Below are 23,351 nucleotides of genomic sequence, written 5' to 3'. Positions count from 1 at the left end.
TTAAGGCATGAAATGAATTTTTTTTTCATGGAAAAAACTTCTAAAACGTAATTTTGATGAGCAGAGATGAGTCTTTAGGTGTTTAATCAATGCCAGGAGAGAAACTCTAAAGAGAACAGTGAGGGAATAAAGAACAAACATGCCTGGGGCAGTCCTTGGTTGATAAGGTCGCTCATTCAAAAAATCATTTTGCACGGCTCACAGTACTCTTACATCTATGCTTCTCAGCCTCTTTGTCTTCTAATCGACCAAAACAAAAGTGAAACCTGAGACCTCATTCATAAGTGAATGTGTACAAAATGGTGAAATGTAGCTTCCTGTGACTCAGTGTAAACCATCTCGACTGTTGATTGACTGCTTTCATAGAAATGTATACCGCAGCTCAGCCATGAAGATCTGACTTTTTATGGAAATTGACCTTGTCTCCTCCAGCATGATATGGTGAATACATGCCCAAGTAAAGAGAGAGGGAGAGAGACATCCCAGACAGACACTGACATCTTATCCGCAACATGCCTGTTTTCGTGGCGCCCAACCCATTAACCCCTGACCAATCGAATTACAGGCCCCTGGTGGTTTCCGAGCGAGGAGGACGGCCTGTCTACTGTCCGGTAACCCAAGAGGTTTAGTCCAGGGTGGTCAATCGCTAGTCACATGCTTGAACTGTAGTCATAATAACCTGTACTACTGTGCTCAGGTCATATTACACTTGCAGAAATCACTACAATATAGTGGACATTTTCTCCAACAGCTAGAAATTTGTATTTTTCAAAGAGATGCCAGAACTCCAGCAAGGCTGAATTTTCAGCGGCCATTGCCTCAGTGATTTAATATTGTTCATCACTACATTTGTGAGATATTTCCAGACAAAAAAAAAAAAAAAATTCAAAGGGACTTTTTTTAATTTACTAGGGAGCTTTCCATCAGAGCCGGAACAGAGGGAGAGGACAGCTTGAATGTCCTCCTCGAAACACATTATCTGCTTCTTCAGGCACACCTGTCAGACAGCATTTCAAATGAAAGCACGCTCTCCCTTCACGGCATCAAAAGCAAGCACTCTGGGTTTCGGTGACAAACGTGGGATTTCTGAGCGCTCCAAAACGAGGACAAACAGAGCAAGAAAATGGGAGCCTCCAAAGAACATCTGCCTCCTCCAGCTCACGTCGTGGGACCAAACTCTGGCTCTCCTAACAAAACAAAATCATCTGCTGCGAGACAGCGCCACTGTATGCAAAGGCGTTTTCCCTTGTTGTCTTTTGAGTCTCCAGTGATGACTACAAGGGAAGTGCAAGAGGAGAAAGCATCCCGCGTCTGGTTCCACAGTGCTAATACATTTTCATTAGCCACGGTGAAATATATATCTGGGAGATCACGACCAACTTCACCCCAGAAGAATTCATTTTGCTTAATGGCTGCTGCTCTGCTTACTCTGAAGGGAGACACAAAGTTTTGGATGTGCCAATCCTTTGGCTCCACTGGGCTTGTTTTTCACGCCATCGAGAGGATCCCTGGAATACAAATGTAGCTGTGACACCCCCCGGGGGAAGACGGCGCTTGACGAACCCAGCTTCTCCCCATAAATCTCCGTGACTCACCAGGGGAGGCTCGCTAACGGGGTGATGGAGTGTGTGTGTGTGTGTGAGCCTGGATGTGTGTGTGTGAGACAGAAAGAGGGAAGAGGGGATATTTGTTGGAGTGTGCAAAAGGGGCAAAAGGTTTTAATTGAACACAACAGCACTTAAAGGATTTATGGCCTTTTGTGATGAGGCCAAAGACCATTCATAAACATTCATGACCAGCGTGGATGGGCCCTCCCAAGGCTGCGGAGCTAAATATACAGAGCTCCACAAAGTCAAACTCTTGGGGGTTTAGCGGATCATAGTTTGGGTTTACTACAGGGGAACTAAATGTGGCACACTTGGAAAGCTTTTTCAGAAACAACACTGCAGGTTGCTGGGTTCGCTTCACCACTCATCACACCTTTGTGAACTCTGATCTAACCTGTGATATTTAGTTGTTTTTGGATGAGTTGTAATAGCTCTTTTTAGGGGCACCCAGGGAGGTTTTTATGCTCCCATAAAGACAACCTTATTGTTAACCCAGCAGAAGAGGAAACAGTAGGACAACCCCCTGCAAATAAATAACCCCCCCCCCCCCAAAAAAAAACAAACCCAAATCCTATTCCCCATCTCACTTCCTAGATTTCAGGCCTGCCTTGCATATTACATGGGCTCATATCAGCTGCACTTTAAATGCATGTGATAATGTAATCACATCAGAGCCATGCTTGTACAGAAGCTGCCTGAATCAGCGGGGTTGGCTGCCGATGAGACGGAGGCGTAATCGCACACACAGACACACACGAGCGCAGACTCGAACACACACATGGATTGGGATGAAAATGCAGACAGCAGCCAGGGCTGTGAGCCAACATGAAACCAGCGAACACACACACTTATGCACCCCTCCCCCCTTTCTCGGTCCCATCTTATCCCCTTAACCCCTGTCTTCCTCTTCTTCAAAATAGAACAGCGCATCACTCACATCCCGATTGTTATTCCCCGCTCTGACACGAAGCAGTTGACACAAAGACAAAATGACAGGATGTATAAATATTTACACCCTGCATCAGAGGCCACGCCAGTCTTCAGTCTGCCAGCCCTCTAAGTTAGTGCTCTACAGTGCTGCCAGGCCGGCAACAATGGCAACATGTGGAACCAATTCTGAAACATGAATGGCTTTTCTGTGAGTAGTGCAAATAGAGTGTGGCAGCAGGCGCTCACATAAATGAAGAGTCCGTTCACTCTAAATGCAGCTCTGTGGTACTGGGCAAGCAGAAGGAATGGCAACTATTTGGTCAAGTTGATGCGAGGAAACCATTTGGCCGAGCTGCTGAAAAACAAACACCTGCTCAGTAAGAAAAAGTCGAAAGCAAAAGGCAAGGTCAGCCAAGACCTTCAAACATGGCTCTGCGCTTGAAGGTTTTTTCTTCCTATTATGTTATTTCAAGCAAGAAAAACAAGCACATTTTGCAGCTTAAAGTCCCGCTACTCAAATAACCATGGCAGTGCTGTGGCCCCCGGGGCAGCAGGTGAATCATGCAAAACAAACCACTGTGAAACCACAAATAAGAGTGCAGTAAAATATTTCAATCTAATGAGTATTTAGGGGCAGAATCCTCTGGTTTGGGGGGTGCGAGACAGGAGACAACCTTTTAATGAGATGACTAAATCTCTTCAGGCCACTTGACGAAACAGAGCTGAAAATAAATATGTAAGGAAATGACATGTGGGACTTTTATTGCAGCGGGTAAACGGAAGACGTAAAAATCCAAAAATACGGAGAAGGCCTTCTTCATGCCATGGACAGCCTGTCATCCATTGAAATAAAACATGGCTAGAACATAGCTGACCTTGGACATGAATAGAGCGTAGCTAATGTTTTGAACTGAAGCTCCAAAGACCTTGGAGGACTTTAAATTTAAAACAATCACCCCCACATGACCAATTAAAAGATCTCTGATAGTAGTTGTAGCTTGTTGCATTTATGAATGCTATGAGGCCATTTTTTTTTCTTCATGCTTTTACTCCCCTCTCTCTAACGATGTGTTAGCCTTTCAGGGATGATAAAAGCTGAGCTCAGCCTGTGGCTGTAAAACAAGTCTGCTGGTTCCACTCCTCAGAGACATGGCCCTCAGCTTGGCCTGCGAAGGCATTGTTTACACCACAGTTTATAACCTTTAAAAGCCTTCAAGCCTACACCCAGGAACACTTGTTAAATAAAACACTTTATTAATACAGTATACCTCAGTGGCTTTAAGCTACAACAACACTACAAATGCTTGGTCATCTTTGCCAAAACATATCCTTTACCAACAACAGGGATGAAGTCTTTCAACACCCCTCCTATAAATTCCACACATTTACATTGGATGTCTGCTGAAACTATATTCAGACCCCTCTTCCTCAAAGCGTACCTTTTGGATAAACATTCTGAACGTAGCTGATGAACTGAACAGTGTACTTTCTTTCTGAAACCCTACATTTCTAAAACCGCCACACAAAGCAGAAAGCGGTCTTTAGACTATAGCATCCTTGCACCACAGTAGCAGTTCTGTCAGCCAAGTGTTGTGCCAAGTCAGAAAACCACCATCCCCAGTGGGGTCAAACCCATGTGAGCCACACCCTTCCACAGTCAGGCCACAATCACACAGAGAGAAAGAAACGCTGTCACTGGAACACACTCAGACAAAGCTTGACCTTGGCTTCCCATGAGGGGTCATGACCAGTCTTTGAGCTCTGTATTGTTTAACTCCTTTTTTACCAGACCAGTGACCAGAGACTGTGAGCTGTTCAGTGAGTTCAGCAGGCCTGGTCGCGCTGGCTACTAAAGGAAAGCAGCGTATCATCCTTCACCTCCTGTCACCTCCAACCTTGAACAAAAGAAGGGTTTCTATCTAGTGTCAGAATAGATTAATCTTTCTCCCGATGTTTAATCTGTTTAGTAATCTGTAAGAGTAATTGTTTAACCTACAAAATGTCACACAATGTGTGTGAGGTGATGTTGTCAAATTGCTTGTTTTGTCGCACCAACAGTCCTAAATCCTAAAATACTCAATTTAAGGTCCTCACATTTGCGAGACTAAAACCAGATAATTTTTGACATATTTGTTCGACAAATGACTTAAATGATTAATCAGTTCTAAAAGATTTAGTCAATCAATTTGACAAACTGTTTAAATAATTTTTAAAAGAATAATTTGCCTTCTTGCAGAGGATTGGATTACTAATTAAGACTTCACTGTCTTTGCGTTAAACATGTAGCTTCAGACAGCAGCCTCTTAGCATAGAACTAGCTCACTAATTACACTGCATCCTGTTTGCTAATCTCTACAAAAGACAATGTATTTTCAGGTTTAATGGTTCATTAGTGAGGCTTACAGGTTTGTTATCTAACTGACCCCTGCTGCTGTTTCCACTCTCAATGCTAAGCTAAGCTAACCAGCTGCTGGCTGTAGCTTCATATTTAGAGTACAGACACGTGAGTGGTATCTATCTTCTTGTCTAACTCTCAGCAAAAAAGCGAACACACGTATGTAACAAAATGTCAATCTATTTCTTTGAGTAACTTTAAGCCTTATAAGACTCAAGCCAAGCCTCTGAATATGTGTCCATGTATGTTCGAAAGGATGAGGTTCGCTTGTGTAGAGTGGGGGTGTTGTGCCGTCGTGATCCACAGGGCTGTGTTTAATGTGTTTGTAGTCGTCCTGGCTCGGCTGAAGAGGAGCCATGGCAGCCTCGCTCTGCACATTCTCAACAACCAGGGATTACGCTACATTACATGGAGCACAATGACTCACAAAAGAGAATGATAATAGGTTTAACAACAGGTTTCTCTACCCTCACACACTGCTGTGTGTGCACATATGCGTGCGTATGTGTATATGTGTCGGCGTATTCTGTAATGACTCAGCTTTTTTTTGCGTTTATTGCAAAAAAAAAAAGGGCTGTAATTTGGCAGTCTCTGAAAAAGCTTTGTATACAGCACAACGTGCAACAATGAGATGTTTTTAACCACACAAAGACTATCATCAGCCCATGAAAGGAAAGTCATTAAAACGCTGAGCAAAAATATGACTGTGAAGGTAAAGATTATTGGACATCTTCACAAGACCATGGGAATTAGCAACTGCTGTGCAAAAGTGCTGATTCTTATGCAAGCTGAGTATAAATAAGATTGGGATTCAAATAAACAAGGCAATGCTAAAACTTGTGTTAAAGGGATACATGACAGCAAAAAGCCCTCCGGATCTTTGGTAGCTCACCTGGTGGGGCGCATACAATGGATCAAGACTGAGTCCTTAATCAACAACCAGGGCTTTAAGAAGGAAAACAGTGCATTGCAACACATTGTTGGGGAAATTTACTACTTTGTTGCGCGCTGGTAATGTAAGAAGGGGTGAAAAAAGCTGCCCAATCAGTACGTAAATTACCGGCTCTGAACACCCCCTCAAACTCCTGGTTTTCCCAGCACCACAAGTTGAATTTATTTTACTGCCATGGCAGCAAAATATTCAGAGACAAACAAAACCTGAGCAAACAAAGCCAAAATTATGTGTGTGGCAAGATACACCAAGAGGTACATGAGTAAATTTAAAATGAAAGTGGGGTTTTTTGGGGTAATCTGGATAAACTGACCTTTTGGCTTTAACTATAAAAATAAACTCTCATCACAGCTGATCCTTCAGACCAAAGACGCTGAACCACCGACAGGGAAGCCTCTGAGTTCCTCTCTTTCTTTTCTCTTCTTTTACAGTCGGCTGTTAGTGAACCATGCCTGATTGCTAACTGTAATGTCGACCCTTTTTATTAATGCTCCCATATTTCAACCAAAGCATTAAGCCACTGGAGCTTAATGGGCCATTCTGGTACATTAGAGAACACAAACGCATTGACCACAGCTGACCCACTGGCTGGCGTGTGATCCCCCTCATGCAGAAAGCACAAGGCGGGAACATATCACGTTAGCTGGGCAGTTAGTCATCATCATTGCACTCAATTGGCGCTGTGGGTAGACTGCCACCTCAGCTAAAAATAAAGTGACAAAGACAGTGAAGGGTTGTAGAGGAAGAGTTCTTATGTCTGTCCTGGGCAGTTATACTGAATATGAGTCTTTGCATACATGTGGATCATTGGACACACGCAGTGACCTTGTTCTTCTAGTCATTTTCACCCCAGACAGAATGCTTTGTGATTATCTGACCGGGACTCTGCTGGACCGAAAACAGCTCAATGGAATTTTGCTGCTTCACAGTGGGCAGACAGGACTGCATCGATCGCTATCGATGCTTTGTTTCGATGAGGTTTCACAGCATTTCATTACAGTTTAGTTGTTGAATAGCAAAGCAAGATAAAGTATAAGGATGATGAAATCTGATGCGGGATATACTGTATCTAAAAACTGCAGAGCTATGTAGTAACTGAAGGCCTTCGAGGGCGACTGTGTCTGCTTTGTGTCTCGAGGGAAGGAACAAAGATGGAACAGAGGAAAGGAGGGGAATAAGGCAAATCGTTATGGAAATTATTTTGACATGAAGAAGTACCCAGAAAAGTCAGCAATTGAACGATTGAGGTAGGCCTCCATCTCTTAGTTAGCCTACGCTATTGCTACTCTACTAATACAACATATTTATAGTTTATAGTGATAATTTATTACTTAATTTTTTTGTTTTTTTAACAATGGATCGACAAAAACAGGTTTCACTTTCCTACTCAGCAACCCTCGATTTTGCTGTCTGAAATGACAACTAGCAGATTCAGCTGTAGCTAGCTAATTAATCTAATGTAAAGATGTTTGAAAGAAAATCTACAGCTGACTTTTTAATGTTTTTTAATGTTATAAATGTTCACTTGGACAGTCCTTTCTAGAGAGTGATACTTTTAATGTTTGCATGGCGGCCAACTCTAATGCATTAACTGAGACTCACACAATCGACACTTTTCACACGTTGTCACGTTCAGACCATCGGGGGAAAGTGAGAAACATACACAAATGTATTATATTGTGATTTATTCCAATTCCATGCTTTAATCTCAGTGAGCGGCTCTTCTGGCAGCTTCATAGCGTCTCTCACAGGTTGGAATGACAGTGAGTTATTATACGAGGACGCTTTGTGTCTCTGTCACTCTGAAACTCTTTCATGATTCCCAAAAATGCATTTTCAGTTTAGTATAATACAAAATCATGAATGTAATCGTATCTCAGCATTGAAATCTAGTGATATAATTCTACATTTTTGGTAAATATCATACAGGGTTGCCAACGCGCTTTCATGCTGCCCAAACAAATCTGTTGCCAAATAAGAAGAAGCCTCAAAGCCACTCTATGAAAAAATATAGTTATATGTTAAATAGGCTTTCTGTGCACACAGGACTAAGTCTGAACATCAGGCTTTTCAAGAGCCCAAAGCACACAGTTTGTGTGACTTTAGCTCACAGAGATGCACACACACATTCTGCTCCAAAAACTCTCTCAAGTATGGAGACATTTTGCCTCACTTTCCTCTGCAATTTCACATCCATGACACACTGAAATGTTCTTAAAAACACACAATTTAATGTGATTAAGACTCACCAATAACGTGACTGACTCTGGAGGTGAGGACTACAAATCTGAAAATCAAATGACCATCAAGCATTGGCATTTCTACAAGCCCTTATCTATCAATCAGTACCATCGGTTAATAGCTTAATCCAGCTGCCAAGGTGTGACAAGATGAATTACCTTTGTAGTCTAATCAGTAAATATATGCGAAAGCACCTCTGACATAATCAATAAAAAAATATGACAAACGCAAACAAAGCAGTTGAGATAAGAACTATTTCCCTCTCCTCTATTTCTAGGACGGCTTTCTAGCTTAATAAAATCTAGCTTGTTTGTTTTCAGCATCATCCTGCGGGATCCACTGTCCTTGAACAATGTGTTGTTCTCCTTCATACACTTGTCATACAATGTTACTGTTTGTTGATGCAGCTACTTGTCAACCCACCAAATTCTCCAGGGAGTCCAATGTTTTTTTTTTTTTCTTTTAAATCTTTCTGCAACAAAATTACTCCAAAAATTCATAAGAATGCAGGAAAACTGTGAAATGAATTGTGTGGTTTCGATCTTATTTAGGCTTTGATGTCTGCAGGTTGGAAAGTCTGCCAATTATTATTGACTTGACTTTTCATCTATAAATGCTTTCGAATTGTGTGACCTTTTGAAAGAAAATTCATGGGGGTTGATGATGACCCTGACCCCTGTGGTGGATTCACAGAACGTCTGCTCACGAAATGCCCCGACTTCATTGAAATCTCACTTCAAACTCAATTGAAAAGTGGGCACCTCTGCCTTTGTTACTCTCTAAAAACCAGACAAACATTTCTTTTTCATTTTGCAATCGGCAACATGCAATCCCAATTTTCCAGTCAATGTCTCAATTGCAGCCATTGTCAGGAGGAAGAGACACAAACTCAGAGAATCAGTGAATTTCTAATGAGACACCCAGCAAAAATATCAAGGTACTTTACTTCTGTACTTTCTTTCTCCCTTTGGTCATCAATTTGCTTACAACTAAGAGCTGACAACACGTGCCCACAGGGTGCTTATGTCTCCTAGCAACAGCAAAATGCCCTGATGAAACACTCCAGAAAATGTTCATATATGGTCTGCAACTCTAACCTTGTGGAGAGTGAAGGAAGGGAAGCCAATGTCAGGGGAGAAAATAATGTGATTAAGGTTAGAGTGAAGGAATGGAGGGAGGGAGAAATGGGAGGATATAAATAACTACACACAGCACACAAAAAAAAATCCACAGAATTATGGAGGGAAATAGAAAAGTTAATGAGTTGAATCGATCGTGCACCCTGGTGTGTGTGCATGTTTGGGCCTTTGAACACTTACCTGAGTGTGGGATGAGTGGGTGCTCTGTCTTATGACAGGGCGATTCAGGCAACAGCACCGGCCCTCTCCTGCTGGCCACGCCACCAGGCCGCAGGACCAGCATGCACTGCAGCAGCAGCAGTGCATGCTGGGTAACAGGGCGTCCCATGGGGGCCTGGGCTTGGCTCACTTGTCCTCAGGCCTCAGGGGCCAAGAGCATTGGAAAGACACACCTGGAAGGACAGAAAGAGTCAGATTTGGGTTCATGTTAATACAGTAAAACACCTCGCTACAATCACCAAAGATTCACTCCGGGTGATGGAAAGCAGCAAAAATAAGTCCTAACACAAAGGGAACGAGCAAGAGAGGTGCAAGGAAAAGAGAGTGTGACAAGATCGGGTAAAAAGAAAAAAAAAGTGTGGGGAGTTTTGCACGGCAACATCAGCCTGTGCGCTCATCGACACCCAGAGACCTCACACCTCTCACCTCTGACACACGCTGCACGAACCAGACATGGCTCTGCACTACCTCACACACCTCGCGTGTGTGTGTGTCTGTGTGTGTGTGTCCTCTAGTACACAAACTTATGTGCCCTAGGTGCATGCCTTTGTTTCCACTGCCGAGGAGCTCTGCTGTATATAATAACCAAGGGCAGCTGAATGTGTGCTGTGTATGTGCATCCATGCGTTATTCATTATTAAGAGTGCATTTGTTTGTGTGCATATGTGACTGATATATTCATGGAGATACACTGCACAGCATTCCTCATGAGTCAATTAAATCCTATAGCTGCTGCAAATCTGATATGTTTTTACCCACAGCCAAACCCTCAAATTGCTGGACGCAATTATTATATAATGCTTACAGCAGATTCATGATTCCCAGAAAAGTCAATCGCTGCAAGAAAAGCGACGCAGTTTTTACTACTGGATTGGTTATGACTTCTTTTCTTTGTGGGGGTGAATTGATGAGCGGTCTAGACCATCTACATCATTACTTTTTAATCATTTATGTGATGCTATTACAAAGAATGATTCATGCTGTGCACAACAGAAGAGTAAGCCTCCCTGACTGTATACCACATTTTGAGCACCGTGTGTGGTAGAGTGAGTAAAGATACTGAAGATCTTAGCCGTAAAGTGCTACTTAATGGTAAGCATTTGCTTTGCTAAAGCTTTCTTGACAGAAAATGTATTCTGTGGCCGAACCCAGGCAGGATTCCTATTATTTAATTGTATGTGAAATAGGCTTTTCATCTGTTGTCCAGTCAGTGGTGAAAAAAAATGGTGCTTTGTAGAGCAAGAACAAAGCAATCCTCCCTCCATGACAGAGTTGATTTAGTGTAAATGGGAGGTTGCAAATAAGCAAAAACTATTAATACTGTGTTTGTTGTGGGAAGGCAGCAGAATGTGGAAAAATCTGCACGCTGCGAAATAAAAAAAGACAAACTGAAGGGAGGTAAGGAAGAAAGATGCTGCGAACACTTGCTCTCCTCAGACGAACCTCATCTCCACTTCTCTCTGAAGTATGAATCCCCGTTAGTGCTGGAAAGCTTGGAGTGGCTCTGGGGTAGAACACAAGGCACCTCTCTACTCCTGCTTTCAAATGAAAGGCCCTAATGCTGCGAGTGTGGTGGTTTTATTTCATTTTCTCCTTCAATGGAAAGTTTACTCTGCCTTTAGTGTGCATGAATAAGCTCCGTGACCTTGAGGCCTATATGGAATTCATTCAAAGTCCAGTGTAGAAACGCACAGGCGGCAGGGATGTGTGGTTTTCCTTCACCCACAGAATAATGTAAAACACCTGTCAGCCACAGCAGGGAAAGCAAGTGACAGCCAGTGCCAGTCGCCTCTCTCTGTAACTTTTCCCTTTCGTCTTGACGGTTCACACGTCAGCTTCTGTACTCTTTCGCGGTTTCGCTTTAGTCAACCCGTCGTTTTACATGTCACTTTTCTTTGTCTGCTCGTTTCCTTGACAGTCTTTAATGTTTTTTTTTTCCTCACCAAAAAGCCATTTTACCTGTTGCAGCTGAAAGCGAGCAAATCATTTTCCCCATGTACTCTCTGGCTAAGACATTCTTCTCGCCATTTTTCATACAGTCTTATAAACTTTTATGTCTGCATTCACTGAGAGGAAATATTTATAATCTGCTGGGCACGGAGGTGAAGCTGGGCATAGGAAATGGCATTATTGGTTGTGTGTGTGTGGCCAGAAAGGGCTGTGGTACTGACACACACACACATACGCAGAGATCTGGTTGACAGGAGCAGGAGTCGAGGCCAGTGTGCGGTGCACTCTCTGCTGACCTCGCTCCCTCTCTAACAGCCCTGCACACGACCCCCCGTCAGCTCGAACATGCCTGCACGCACATGCACACACAACACGTGCGCGTTCAGAAAACAAAGCTCCAAAATCTCATCCATGTGCAATTTGTAATGCGGCTGTATTTCAAGAACAAACTGTTATGCCACCATCAGTTATCACTCACGCTTCCACTTCGTTTTACTAATTCATTTGCTGTCTTTCAATTTTATTTTAAAGGTGCCCTGTGGAGCTTTCTGGAAAAGTCATGCTTACATTCATTGTTTCTCACCAAAGTATCTGCACATTAAAGCATGCGAATCCTTGAGGTCCACATGAAACACCACTTTTTTAAAAGTTTGGTAGCTTGCTGTCTCCCTCCTTGCTTTTGTTGGCACATTGCTGCACTTCTTCACACTCAAAGCGGCGACATGAGTGTGTATTGCGTTGCCTGTGTATGATACAGTAATGGCCCATCATCAAAAGATATGGCACTACAAGCTGCCTTTAATTTAGACACAGAATATGCAAACATTTGTAAAAGAAAAAAATAAGCCACTGATGTCAAAGACTGTTGAGGGATCCAAATGATGTCCCATATGTTTTTATTGGCGCATATTTAATGTCAGAGTCAAAACGTGAGTGAACTGATATTGTTTTCGCCTTACTTTCTCTCTACATCTGGATTTAATCACTCTCAAAATACTGACATCTCTGTATTTGCATGAAAATGAGCTCTAATGAAAACCTGTCATTACATGATGAAACAATTAAGAACTCTACAATCTCAGATACTGTAAATATTCATAAGCCATCGTTTCAAAAAATGCAAATGTCACTTTAAAAACCCACAGATAAGCGATTTATGCCCACACATGCATTTGCATCATTCCTTTTAAGCAGTCGAGGACAGACAGACAGACACGACTTGATTTAAAACCAAACCATTTGAGCTGTTGTTTCATTCCCCTGAAGTGATCTCTGGTGGATCCTATTTTCTCTTGAACTCACCACAAGCCACCGACTGGTCCTGTGGGAGAAAACTGGAGGAGCTGTCTGTGCTGTTCGGTGGTCTAAACTCTAAATCATCTCCAGGGCATTACTACAAGCCTCCTCCACCATCTCCTCCTCCTCCTCTTCCTCCTTCTGCTCCCACTCCTATTCATTTCTCTGTTTCTCTTTCACACCTCTACAAATCCGGACACACAAAAACACACCTATAGTACCAGCACACACCAACGCACACACGCGCACACGCTGAAATCACCTTGGGACCGGTGATGGATAACACACTGGTGCTTTCAGGGCACTTAGCACAGGGAGCCCTACAGCCACACAAAAACTAAACGTGGGGTAAATGATGTTGACATTTGAAATGCACGTGCAGAGCAGATAGCACAGTGTAATTCTCCATTCTACAGCAGACAGTGAGGTGCAGAGCGATGGAGGTCCACCATCAACAGGCTTTTTTAGTCACATGTTTCGATGCTATTTTGACTTCATCAGGGTGGCATCCGGGGGTGTTCCTGCTTCCTTTTAACAAACTTGATCAATTAGCCGTGAGAATTTTTTAAAATATATATACGTACGATACAAGACATACAAAACTACCATCATGAGAAAATCTTGTAAGATTCAAGGTACTTGTACTTTACTTGAGTATTTCCATTTTATGCACTTTTATGCATCTACTTCACTACATCTGAGAGGCAAGTATTTGTACTTGTCACTCCACTACATTTGCTTGACGGCTTTAGTTAAGCGAGTTAGAGCCAATTAAAGTGAAAACCATGCATCTCCAAAGTTGGTGATTTTGAGTATTTCTGATAAACTGAAGGATTAAGTGTTCCTTTATGGATTGAGAAAATTCTCCTGCTTCTTAAGATGAAGGAACTTATTTAAAAACCCTCTCGGATTTGCTGAAGCTGAAAACGTGGCTGTTTTTCTCAAAGAAAAAGTCGACTTTTTAGAGATGCGGGGTTCTCACTGGATGGCAACACCACAAAAATATGATGATTTTATAGCATTTGATGCATTGCTGTAGATGAAAGCTGTTAAAATTAGCTCAACATACTGATGAATGTAGGAGTAACATTCATTGAAAAGATATAACAGTAAAACACTGACAGGGACCATTTTACTGCAGAGCGAGTTTTACTTTTGATACTTTAAGTACATTTTGCTGATAAGACCTACACACTTGTACTTAAGTGAGGTTTTAAATGCAGGACTTTTACTCGCAGTGGCGTGTTTCTGCACTCTGGTATTGCTATGTGGTATCACAAAGGATGACACACAGTCAACTTTAGTTCACAGGCACAACAATGTTTTACCATTTGCACTTCAGGGACGATGTCGGTCGTCACCCCGACAAACCGCAGTTTGTGAACAGGGAGCAGACAGACGTGAGAGAGGGATAAAGAAAAGAAGCAGAGACATGAGGAGGACGGTTCACCGTGCTAAAAGATTTATGTGTGTTCAAAGAGTAAATATCAGAGGTGAGGCAGATGAAAATGATGCAGCCAGACGGAAGCATGTCCACCAGAGTCCCTACATGACATGAATTTGTTGTATGGAGACATTTACCTTCACTTTTTTTATGTTGAATTTGACATTTGTATGATAATTTTCCTTAAACTGCATTTGTAATTTGGGTGGTGTGATGTCCTCTCAGAAGCTACCGTTAAAGACAGGAAACTCCCAAACAGCAGCGGAAGAAGAAGAATGCAGACACAAACTCGCACTTGCAGTAAAATGCATCGAGTTGGATAATGGATTACCTCAGTCAGTCAATAGTGGTTTACTTCGTAGTTTTGGAAAGTTGCATAATGGAGCATTCAGCTGCATATAGACAGTATTACACACACACAGACACACACACACACACTACATTTAGGGAGTTGAGGTGTCAGCTAACTAATCAATTGAAGTCTTCCTGCAGTAACGACTGGAGGGAGGCTCATATTAACACCGCTATTGATTTTGTCTGAGGGGGACTTCATGATGGTTGAATTACACTATACATAAAGAAAAGGCTCCTGAAACGCCAGCATTGTATTCGTCACACTGACATTTACATGCACGCACGCACGCACACACACACACACACACACACACACACACACACACACACACACACACACACACACAAACACACACACACACACACACACACACACACACACACACAGGGGCTCACATACAAAAACCCGTTTGTCAAATGTGAGCGGTGCAGTGATGATCCATCTGTCCAAACACAGTCAGGGGAGTGTGAGATCGGGGTCACAACACGGTGCTGATAGATGCCTCTCTCTCTCTCTCTCTCTCTCTCTCTCTCTCTCTCTCTCTCTCTCTCTCTCTCTCTCTCTCTCTCTCTCTCTCTCTCTCTCTCTCTCTCTCTCTCTCTCTCTCTCTCTCTCTCTCTCTCTCTCTCTCTCTCTCTCTCTGGCCAGACAGGACACACACCAGTAAAATCAACCCAGACTTTGCTTTAGACCAGAGCACACAAAGACAATACAAAGCTGCTTTATATAACTCTATGTGAGGCAGAGCGCTTATATATGTGTGTGTGTGTGTGTGTGTGTGTGTGTGTTTGGATGAGACTGGGTGTTTATCACTCTGTCTATCAGACGGGTTATTGCCAGTTTTTGTTTGTTGTTCTGTGTCTCTGTCTGCCAATTGGTATCTGCGATTTGGGTGTTTAGACCAAAGCACACAGAGAAATGACGAAGATGTTTGCTCCTTACTTTGCTGTCTGTCTGTCTCCAAAGGACAGCTGACTATCTGATTTTCTGAATGTCAGACTGACGGACTGAACCGCATTACTGACTGATAAAAGAACAAAACGATGATAAATTCAAAGTCAGAGCACGACTTATTCACTGACTCTGAGTGACCGACAAACTAGAAGAGCGGCTCGACTGTCAGGCTGGCAGACGAACCATCTGACAAAATAACGAACTAGGTGAGTGACTGACAGAGAGACTGATGAGGCGCCCGAATGAGTGAATGACTGCTGCGTAAAACACAACATGACTGACAGACCGAGTGGCCAACTGACTGACTTTTCTCCTTCTCTGGCTGTCATGAGGGATTTCTCTCCACTGCCATCTGTCAGATTTCTCAAACTTCTGTCGTTCTCGTCTCTGTTTCTACCTTCCGTTGACCTTTTTCCTTTCTGTTTAATGCTCTCGGCCCACCTCCGTCCTCAGCGGAGAATGACGGAGCGGTGACATCGCCATCAAAGGCTCATCGCCGCACAACGAGGTCCTTTCCACTCGACGACCCCCGAGATCACAGAGCAGATTAATTCTGTGTGAAGAAATGTTTGTGTCTCCCCGAGAGCGGGATTGAAAAGCACGCTTGGATCAGATGGCCTGTTTGTTTCCAGCCCTTATCTGTGGTGCGCAGTGTGGCTTTTGAAGCGCAAATCAAACGTGCACATGTGCACTTTGTCTTCTTTGCTCTTTCACACTGTCTCTGTGTGTCTGAGCTGAATGCATTACACACTCCAGCTTTCTTATTCTACACCGATATGTCTCTGGATCTAATAAGCCTCTCGCTTGTGCGTGTGTGAGAATGAAGCAGACACATATTGGGGCCTGCGTGAACATTTTATTATGTACTATATGCAGTATATTATATAATTATTACTTCACTGCTCTTACAGATTGTTGAGTGGCTGTTTGCTCATTACTTATTGGAAAGATTTTTGAGCTGTGTAAAGTAATAGTCTTCTTCTACTACTTATTATCATGGGGGGTTTTTGGTATTATGAATCCATTTTCAAGTCAACTGGACTTTAAATACTTTTTTCTATGAAATCAGAATATATATCCCGGGTATTTGTTTTTACTTGTGTACTTCTTTGGTATAAATCAGGGAAACTTGCAGCGCCCCCTGCGTAAGTGCTCTCCAGGGGACATGAAGATTTGTACTTACTGGTGCAATATCAGTTCCAACATTCACACCGGCAGTTAAGCAGCTGCTGTGCCGACGGCTTTGATCAACAAAAAGCAACATCTGGTGAGAATTAGTGCTAATGCTAGTAGCGTTTACTTTCACAGTGGAAGCTAGTTAGCCTAACGTGCCAGCTTCCATTGTCTGAGTGGAATACAAGCTTATGAACGGCATGATGAGTCTTATCAAATGATGAATTTTGTTGAAGGACAGAGTGTGTGAATTACTGACACTGTGTATGTAAACAACATTTTTCCTCAACTTGAGTCTACTTGCACTTTAATGTCTTTGTATTTGCTTTATGTCTCTTATTTCATTTGTTCTCATTGTGTAAACCGTCATCTACAAAAAACTGCCACCACGGGAAATGCCCATCAAGAGGCTTAAAGCCTCACACAGATATGCTGAAAAACAGCTTTAGCCTCTTTTGCAAAACAGAAAAATATGCACCGTAGCTACTGAGCCATTATACTTTTTATTTCTTTGCATAAAAAGTGAGGATGTTTCACAATTTTAAAACCTAGTGGAAGCACTTTGCCACCAAGAGAGGTTTCCTTATAGTTTGACGAAGCACTGGATACTTATGCTGGCAGATACATATTTCTTAGCATAATGCTATATTTTCGCCTGCACGTAATCTCACTCTGAGCCTCAATTCGATTACGTTCCACAAACAGCTCTATATTGGACTAAACATTAAACTGAACAAACACTGGATGAGTCGGAATGATTCCAGTCTGTTGTTAGGTTTGCGACACCCGTGTAAGATTTGGAAAACAGAACTGTGACTTTGTGTGTACTTTCTGCTCTCAGCGTATGGAGGACGGGGACACAGCTGATGAAACACAGGCGCTGGGGATGAGGAACGGCAGCTTCTCCGGTGCTGGACTGAGACTAACATCGCAAGTAGGCAACTTACTCAAAGTTTGCTTCACAGAAGTTCTTGTGAGACTTTTTACCGTAGTCTTGGGGTCAGTTTGAGGAAATGTCACGCCCCTCTGATCCTGAGTAATGGTTGCACACACTTCAGCCTCTCTAGTATTCTTTTCCACATGCTGAAAAACACAATGAATCTTAAACACACCAAAGTCTGTGTACTGTACTGAGCTGAAAGGCTTTTTTTTGACCAGCCCTGATGACTTGCCTGACCACAACCATAGCTTTGGTCCGGCTAAATCTGGGACGTACATCACACACATTTTCCACAGAAACACACACACACACACTGACTCTCTCCACTGTCTTGCTTAAAAAACACACCCAGCAATTTCATCCGAGTCCCACCCTAACTCTCCAGAGGTTCCCAAATCCTGCTGTTATTTTTACTCAACTCGCTTACCCTCGAGCACTCGCGCTGATGCATTACCACGTGTCTGAGTGCGGTCTGCGTGTGTGTCTACTCAACACAGCTCCAGACAAGGACAGGCTTCGACAGCATGCAATATGTGGCAGAGAAAAGTGACATCACGCCTGAAAAGAGGGAAGCATCCGTGTTAAAGCTCTCGCACGCCACGAGATCACCGGCGTGACCCGGACATGTCTGGGTGCCTCCCTGATTGCAGGAGGTACTTCAGTGGATGCAGAGCAGAGCTTTTAACTTCCACATTTAGGTCAAGGTAAGGCAGAACTTGTAGCCTACACAGCTGACTTCATAATTATAGAGAATTAATCATTTCTTGGTTAGTTTTTTCTCGGCTTTAGACGAGGCAGCTATGGAAACAGATCCTCTGAGGAGACCAATATTTAATTTTTTACTAATTTCTTTGACCAACTGTTGCTCTTAAGGGACATTTTGGACATGTTGGAAAATACACTCATTTGCTTTCTTTCAAAGAGTCAGATGAGAGGGTGGATACCATTTTCATTCCTGGCAAACTTAGCTTAGCATATAGGTCAGCTGTGAAAACAACACATTACAGTGCATATTTACATTTACTGTGAGGCCTCTCGTGGTGATGATTATTATGACGGAAACAAAGGAGGAAGTCAGGTGATGACGCATAAAGACTGACAAAGTCTGTGTTGGCAGGAGGTCAGGGTGCGACCTCTGTGCGTGACCCATGTGAAACCAAAACCTCATGTACAGTATGTCATTTTGGGAATCACTGGCAAAGGGCCTACTCTGTCCAAAGTTAACAAAATCTGCCAACCAGCACCTGTTTCTGGCCTTTGTGCCGAGCTAAGTTAGCAAGGTGAGCGCTGTCGCTTTGTATTTAGCATACAGACAATCTTTACATCTAACTCTCGGCAAGAAAGCAAATATTTCCCAATATGTCAATATGTTCTTTTACAGTTTCCTCAGTGAAAAGAGTTAAAAAATAAACAGAGCCACAAGCAGCAGAGGCAGAGGAAGATCAGCCTCATCAGGATCTGTGGACGGCACACACATTCTGCCTTTCAGTTCCAATTCATATTATTCCACAAGCCGCATCTGTGCCTCTACGGCCGGGCAGGGAGACGTCTGTGTGCCGTAACACAGTGTCAAGTTGTGAAAAAATCCTGCGGCTGACCCAGGCACTGATCGGCCGTTGAGACAGCAGCTCTGACACACAGCCCAGACCCTCAGGCTACTGTCTGAGCTGCTCTCAGTGTCAAGAAAGCGCAGTTCACAGGGAGAAAATTGTCACAACAACCTTGCAGCTGTGGAGTGGCTTAAATCTCTGAGAAGAAACTGAGTTTGTCACCGCAGTCCCAGAACTGTGGCTCACCGAGAGCTGATATTTCCATAACCACCTCAGCTGGGTACTACAAAGTTTCTTCTCTGAAAGGAAAGCAAGTGTTAGGCTCTCCTTACACAAAGTTTCAGGGTGCTTCTTCAATGCCAGTGTCATCGATGACTTTGACGCAACAGCTAGCACCGAAGATTTACACAGACCCCGAAACCCTGAACTGATTTGCAGGCACAAGATCAGGTCCTTTTTCACCCAGGAGATGATCAAAACTATTCCCTCCTGGGTTTTTTGAAGAATTTTCTGTCATTTTCTCAACATTTAACTGCTTGGGTAACGTATGGGCATCAAAGATATCTTGCACTTCAAAGCTTTTGTTCTCTGTGTGGTGTATTAGCAGGGCCAATCCACACAAGAGGAGCAAAGACATCTGACGCCTGATCGAGACAAAGTAACTCACCACACATGCAGGAAATACAAATATTAAACTCGTGTGCTCGTAACGGCACACGCACACTCACCTGGGACTGCAGCGATAAGGGGCATAAAGCCCACCACTGAGGGATGGTGACATTTTTAAAGCTTTAATTACATGCTTGGCTAACGGGTAGCCGACTGTCTCACTGGGCGCAAAATTACACTATCACAGTCTACAGCTGTGCACAGACACAGGTCTAAAACTGACTTGCTATTCACCCAAACGCACCTGGCTTCTGCACCTCTGAGGTGAAGGAGCAACGTGAGGGCGCCAATATCAATGGTAACTACTACCTACATGACCAGCTCATTGATCTATATTTTCAAAAGGGCACAGATGCAGCTCGCACAAGAATGAAACGCTGCCTTGGTGCTAACCAGACTCTAAATGAAAAGAAAATTACAGTCATCCAAGGGTAAATTCCTCCCATTCAGCTGAGATTGTGAAATCAGTGAGTGGAGACTTTTTTTTTTTTTGTCTGCACAGAATACTGCAGTTTTGAATCATCCAATTACTAATATCGTAATCAATCATATCAGCTTTCGCGCTGACAGGATATGACTGGGGGGAATGATGGATGAAATCTCTTACAGATAGATTCCACTGCAGGGGAGGTCGAGTCTCTTTGGTTATACTGACGCTGAACGCACAGAGCTTTCGACTGTGTGTGCTGTTGGATCTTCAGCAGAGGTGGAAAGTTAAAAAAAAATCAGTTTCCTCAGGTGCTTAAGAATTATCTTAAAGTATTAACACATTTCCATTTCGTGAGGTTATATGAGGGAAGCTAAATATTGTACTTCTGTAGCCATTTGCACATTCCTCTTACTTAATATTGATAATTACAATGGATCAAATAGGGATGTGTAATGTGAAAGGGGTCACTTTTAATGAGATTTCAGCTCTGCAGTCAGCTCCATGAGGCTTCCAGCTTCCTGTTTTGCTTTTCCAGCCCACAACTTTACTCTCATAGTAATGTTTTCAGCCACAGCAGGTAAAAAGCTCCCTGCCCAACACAAAATAGCAAACAGACAGTGCACTAGCAACTAGCTGGTGAACAAAGCCTTTCGGTTAGGAGACAAATCTTTTCCTCGGGAGTTGGTGGAGGGCAAAAACAGAGCTAAAAGGAGGAGGAGGAGGAGGAGAAACACGGCTCCGATGAATGTTCTTTTATAGCTGCTGGATTTATTAAGAGGTCGTTGGCAAACAAGTTCATTCTAGAAGGGGATAATATGTCAGCGTTACGTTTACAGCTTGTTTCTTTCTGCCTCTGAGCTGTTATTGCAGGGTTAAGGGTTTTCATGCAAAGTACAAGATATAGCTAATACTAAAGGTTTGATGGATTGTTAAAGCTAAAATGTGAACAGTTTGGAGTCAAAGATATAAAGTCACTACTTTTCTACACTGATTTGTACTGATCCTTTAATAATTGCTTCACTATAACCTTGCACTTCCACAGAGGGAAAACACGCTAACCTTTCTATAATGTATTTTGAGTGAAGGCTGCAGTGTGCAGAGTACTCTTTAAGGAGGGCTATTCAGTGTGTTTTATTCTTTTACTTTGCCTTTTCAGCTGCTTGGCTAGCACTAACGACGTTGATGGATACATAGGGCATAATCTGCATGACAAAGCTAAAGAAATCACAGTTCATCACAGTTAGTCCTTCTCTAAAATCTGGTCCTTCACTGACAAAAGTCCCAATTGGTCGAACCCAAAGGGAAGCATGGGACAGCGAGAAGAGTACTATAATCAATCTTCCCACATGTTTCTTACAATCAACACATCCAAGATAACAAGCCTAACAGGCTGCCAGCTCTTACAGCTCAGTAATTATATGCCTGAAAAACAACAACAACCACCTCTTTTGCAGAAAAAAGGATCATACACACATATACTTCAACACACATACATGACCTACAGATGGGGAGAGAGCCATAAGGAAGCTGCCTTGAGATGAGTTGTCTTACTGTAGAAAGTGAAGAAATGTGGCAGGAGGGATAGTAAATTAGCTCTTGGCTCCACTGGAACCAATTAATTACCCGAGCGTGTGCATGTGTGCATGTCTCTGTGTGTCTGTTGAGTGGCCTGGCCTTTGTAATTTGTCCCGTTGACACCAGAGACAGGCACAATAGCAGAAAGTTATAACATTAATGAGATGGGAGAGATGGGTTTGGTGAACGGCAGCTGTTTGAACACAGAGAGGATGCAGCAGAAGTGGTCTTTGTGTGTGTGTGTGTGTGTGTGTGTGTGTGTGTGCATGCGTGTGCCTGCCTGAGTCTCGTCTCCCAGAACACGTCTCCCAAGGGTAAACTGGAACAACAGAGGAGTGGAGTCGGAGACGGAGCCTGCAGGCATCCGATGTGATCGTGTCTCTGCTAGACCAAGCAAACAGATGTAGGTCTATCTCCCCCCTGTCTCGCCTCTGTCTTTCTCCCGCTGTCTGTCTCCCTCTCTTTCTTCTCCTGCATGCTTGTGAGGAGTCTGACGGATTGCGTTTCACTGAGAGCTGAATGGACGACTCTGACAGTTAGCCTTCTCCAAAATAGAGACACCGGAGACTTGCAGCCACTTTCTGAACCAACCCGCACACCTTAGCCCCAGGCAGCTTGTGCCTCTGGATCTATTAAGACCATGTAGAGGCAAAAACTTGAGCCTAACTATGGAATGTACTACTTCAGTGATTCTTCTTCTCGCTCGTCTCTTCTGTTAACTTCTACTGGAACTGGGCCTAAGGGTAAAGGCTCTAATTGGGCATTTGATTCTCAGTTGGAGTCCAGAAGAAGACTTTATTAGTCAGTGGTACAATTAGGAGGCACCAGACTTGAAATGTATTGATTCTGCATTCATACACTGTATATTGTATGCTCTGTGCACACTTGAGTCTTAACAGATAATGACACGTTGCACACACACCTGTGCATTAATACATTTAGCGTGTCAACATGTAAACCTCAAGTTAACTCGTTCTAAGTGCCGCTTTTTAGAGGAAGTTTGTTCAGGTGCAAGTAAAACACCTGGGCGCTCACACACACACACACACACACACACACACACACATACACGCAGCCAAACTGTTGTTGAAATTTGCTCCACCAACAGAATATTTCATCTTTTCTTTCTTTTTTTTAAAAAAAGACTGTTAAATAAACATATTCACTGTAAATATATTAATTTCACTGGTGTATCTTTAGAGACTCCATTTGAATAAAGTCAGTAGCTCCTCTTGAGGTCATGGGACGCACATATTAAAAAAGCTAGTTAATAAGCTTATTTACATCCTATGAGGACGAGAGTGAGTAAATCAAATGATTTGTGCTGCGTCTTTGAAATTCAACACATTAAAGAGGCTAACTTTTAACATCAGGGCTCAGTGATTAGGAATCTGCTGGGAGGCGGTAATTGCATTTCCTTCTGTGTGATCCAGTGTATTTTCCCCATGAGGGAGCCCGGGCTGTTTTTCAAGAAGCACAACAACATACACATCTCGCAACACACTCTCACCGGGGTGAGGCCACGAAAGCGA

The 23,351-nt window shown here is 43.0% G+C and overlaps 1 protein-coding gene across 3 annotated transcripts in view; it reads right to left on the bottom strand.

Annotated features, from left to right (window-relative positions):
* sema5a (sema domain, seven thrombospondin repeats (type 1 and type 1-like), transmembrane domain (TM) and short cytoplasmic domain, (semaphorin) 5A) overlaps positions 1–23,351 on the bottom strand; it is a 117,990-nt gene that overhangs the window by 77,165 nt on the left and 17,474 nt on the right. For all 3 annotated transcript variants that reach the window (XR_013079377.1, XR_013079378.1, XM_076761222.1), the window contains exon 2: positions 9,445–9,656. Coding sequence is in view for 1 of the 3 variants with exons in the window: in XM_076761222.1 (XP_076617337.1) it covers positions 9,445–9,592 (148 nt within the window). In the remaining 2 variants the exon portion in view is untranslated. The remainder of the gene's footprint in view (positions 1–9,444; positions 9,657–23,351) is intronic.

This window comes from Chaetodon auriga, chromosome 21 (assembly GCF_051107435.1).
Source record: "Chaetodon auriga isolate fChaAug3 chromosome 21, fChaAug3.hap1, whole genome shotgun sequence".
NCBI lineage: Eukaryota > Metazoa > Chordata > Actinopteri > Chaetodontiformes > Chaetodontidae > Chaetodon > Chaetodon auriga.
This window is presented reverse-complemented; position numbering and strand designations above follow the sequence as displayed.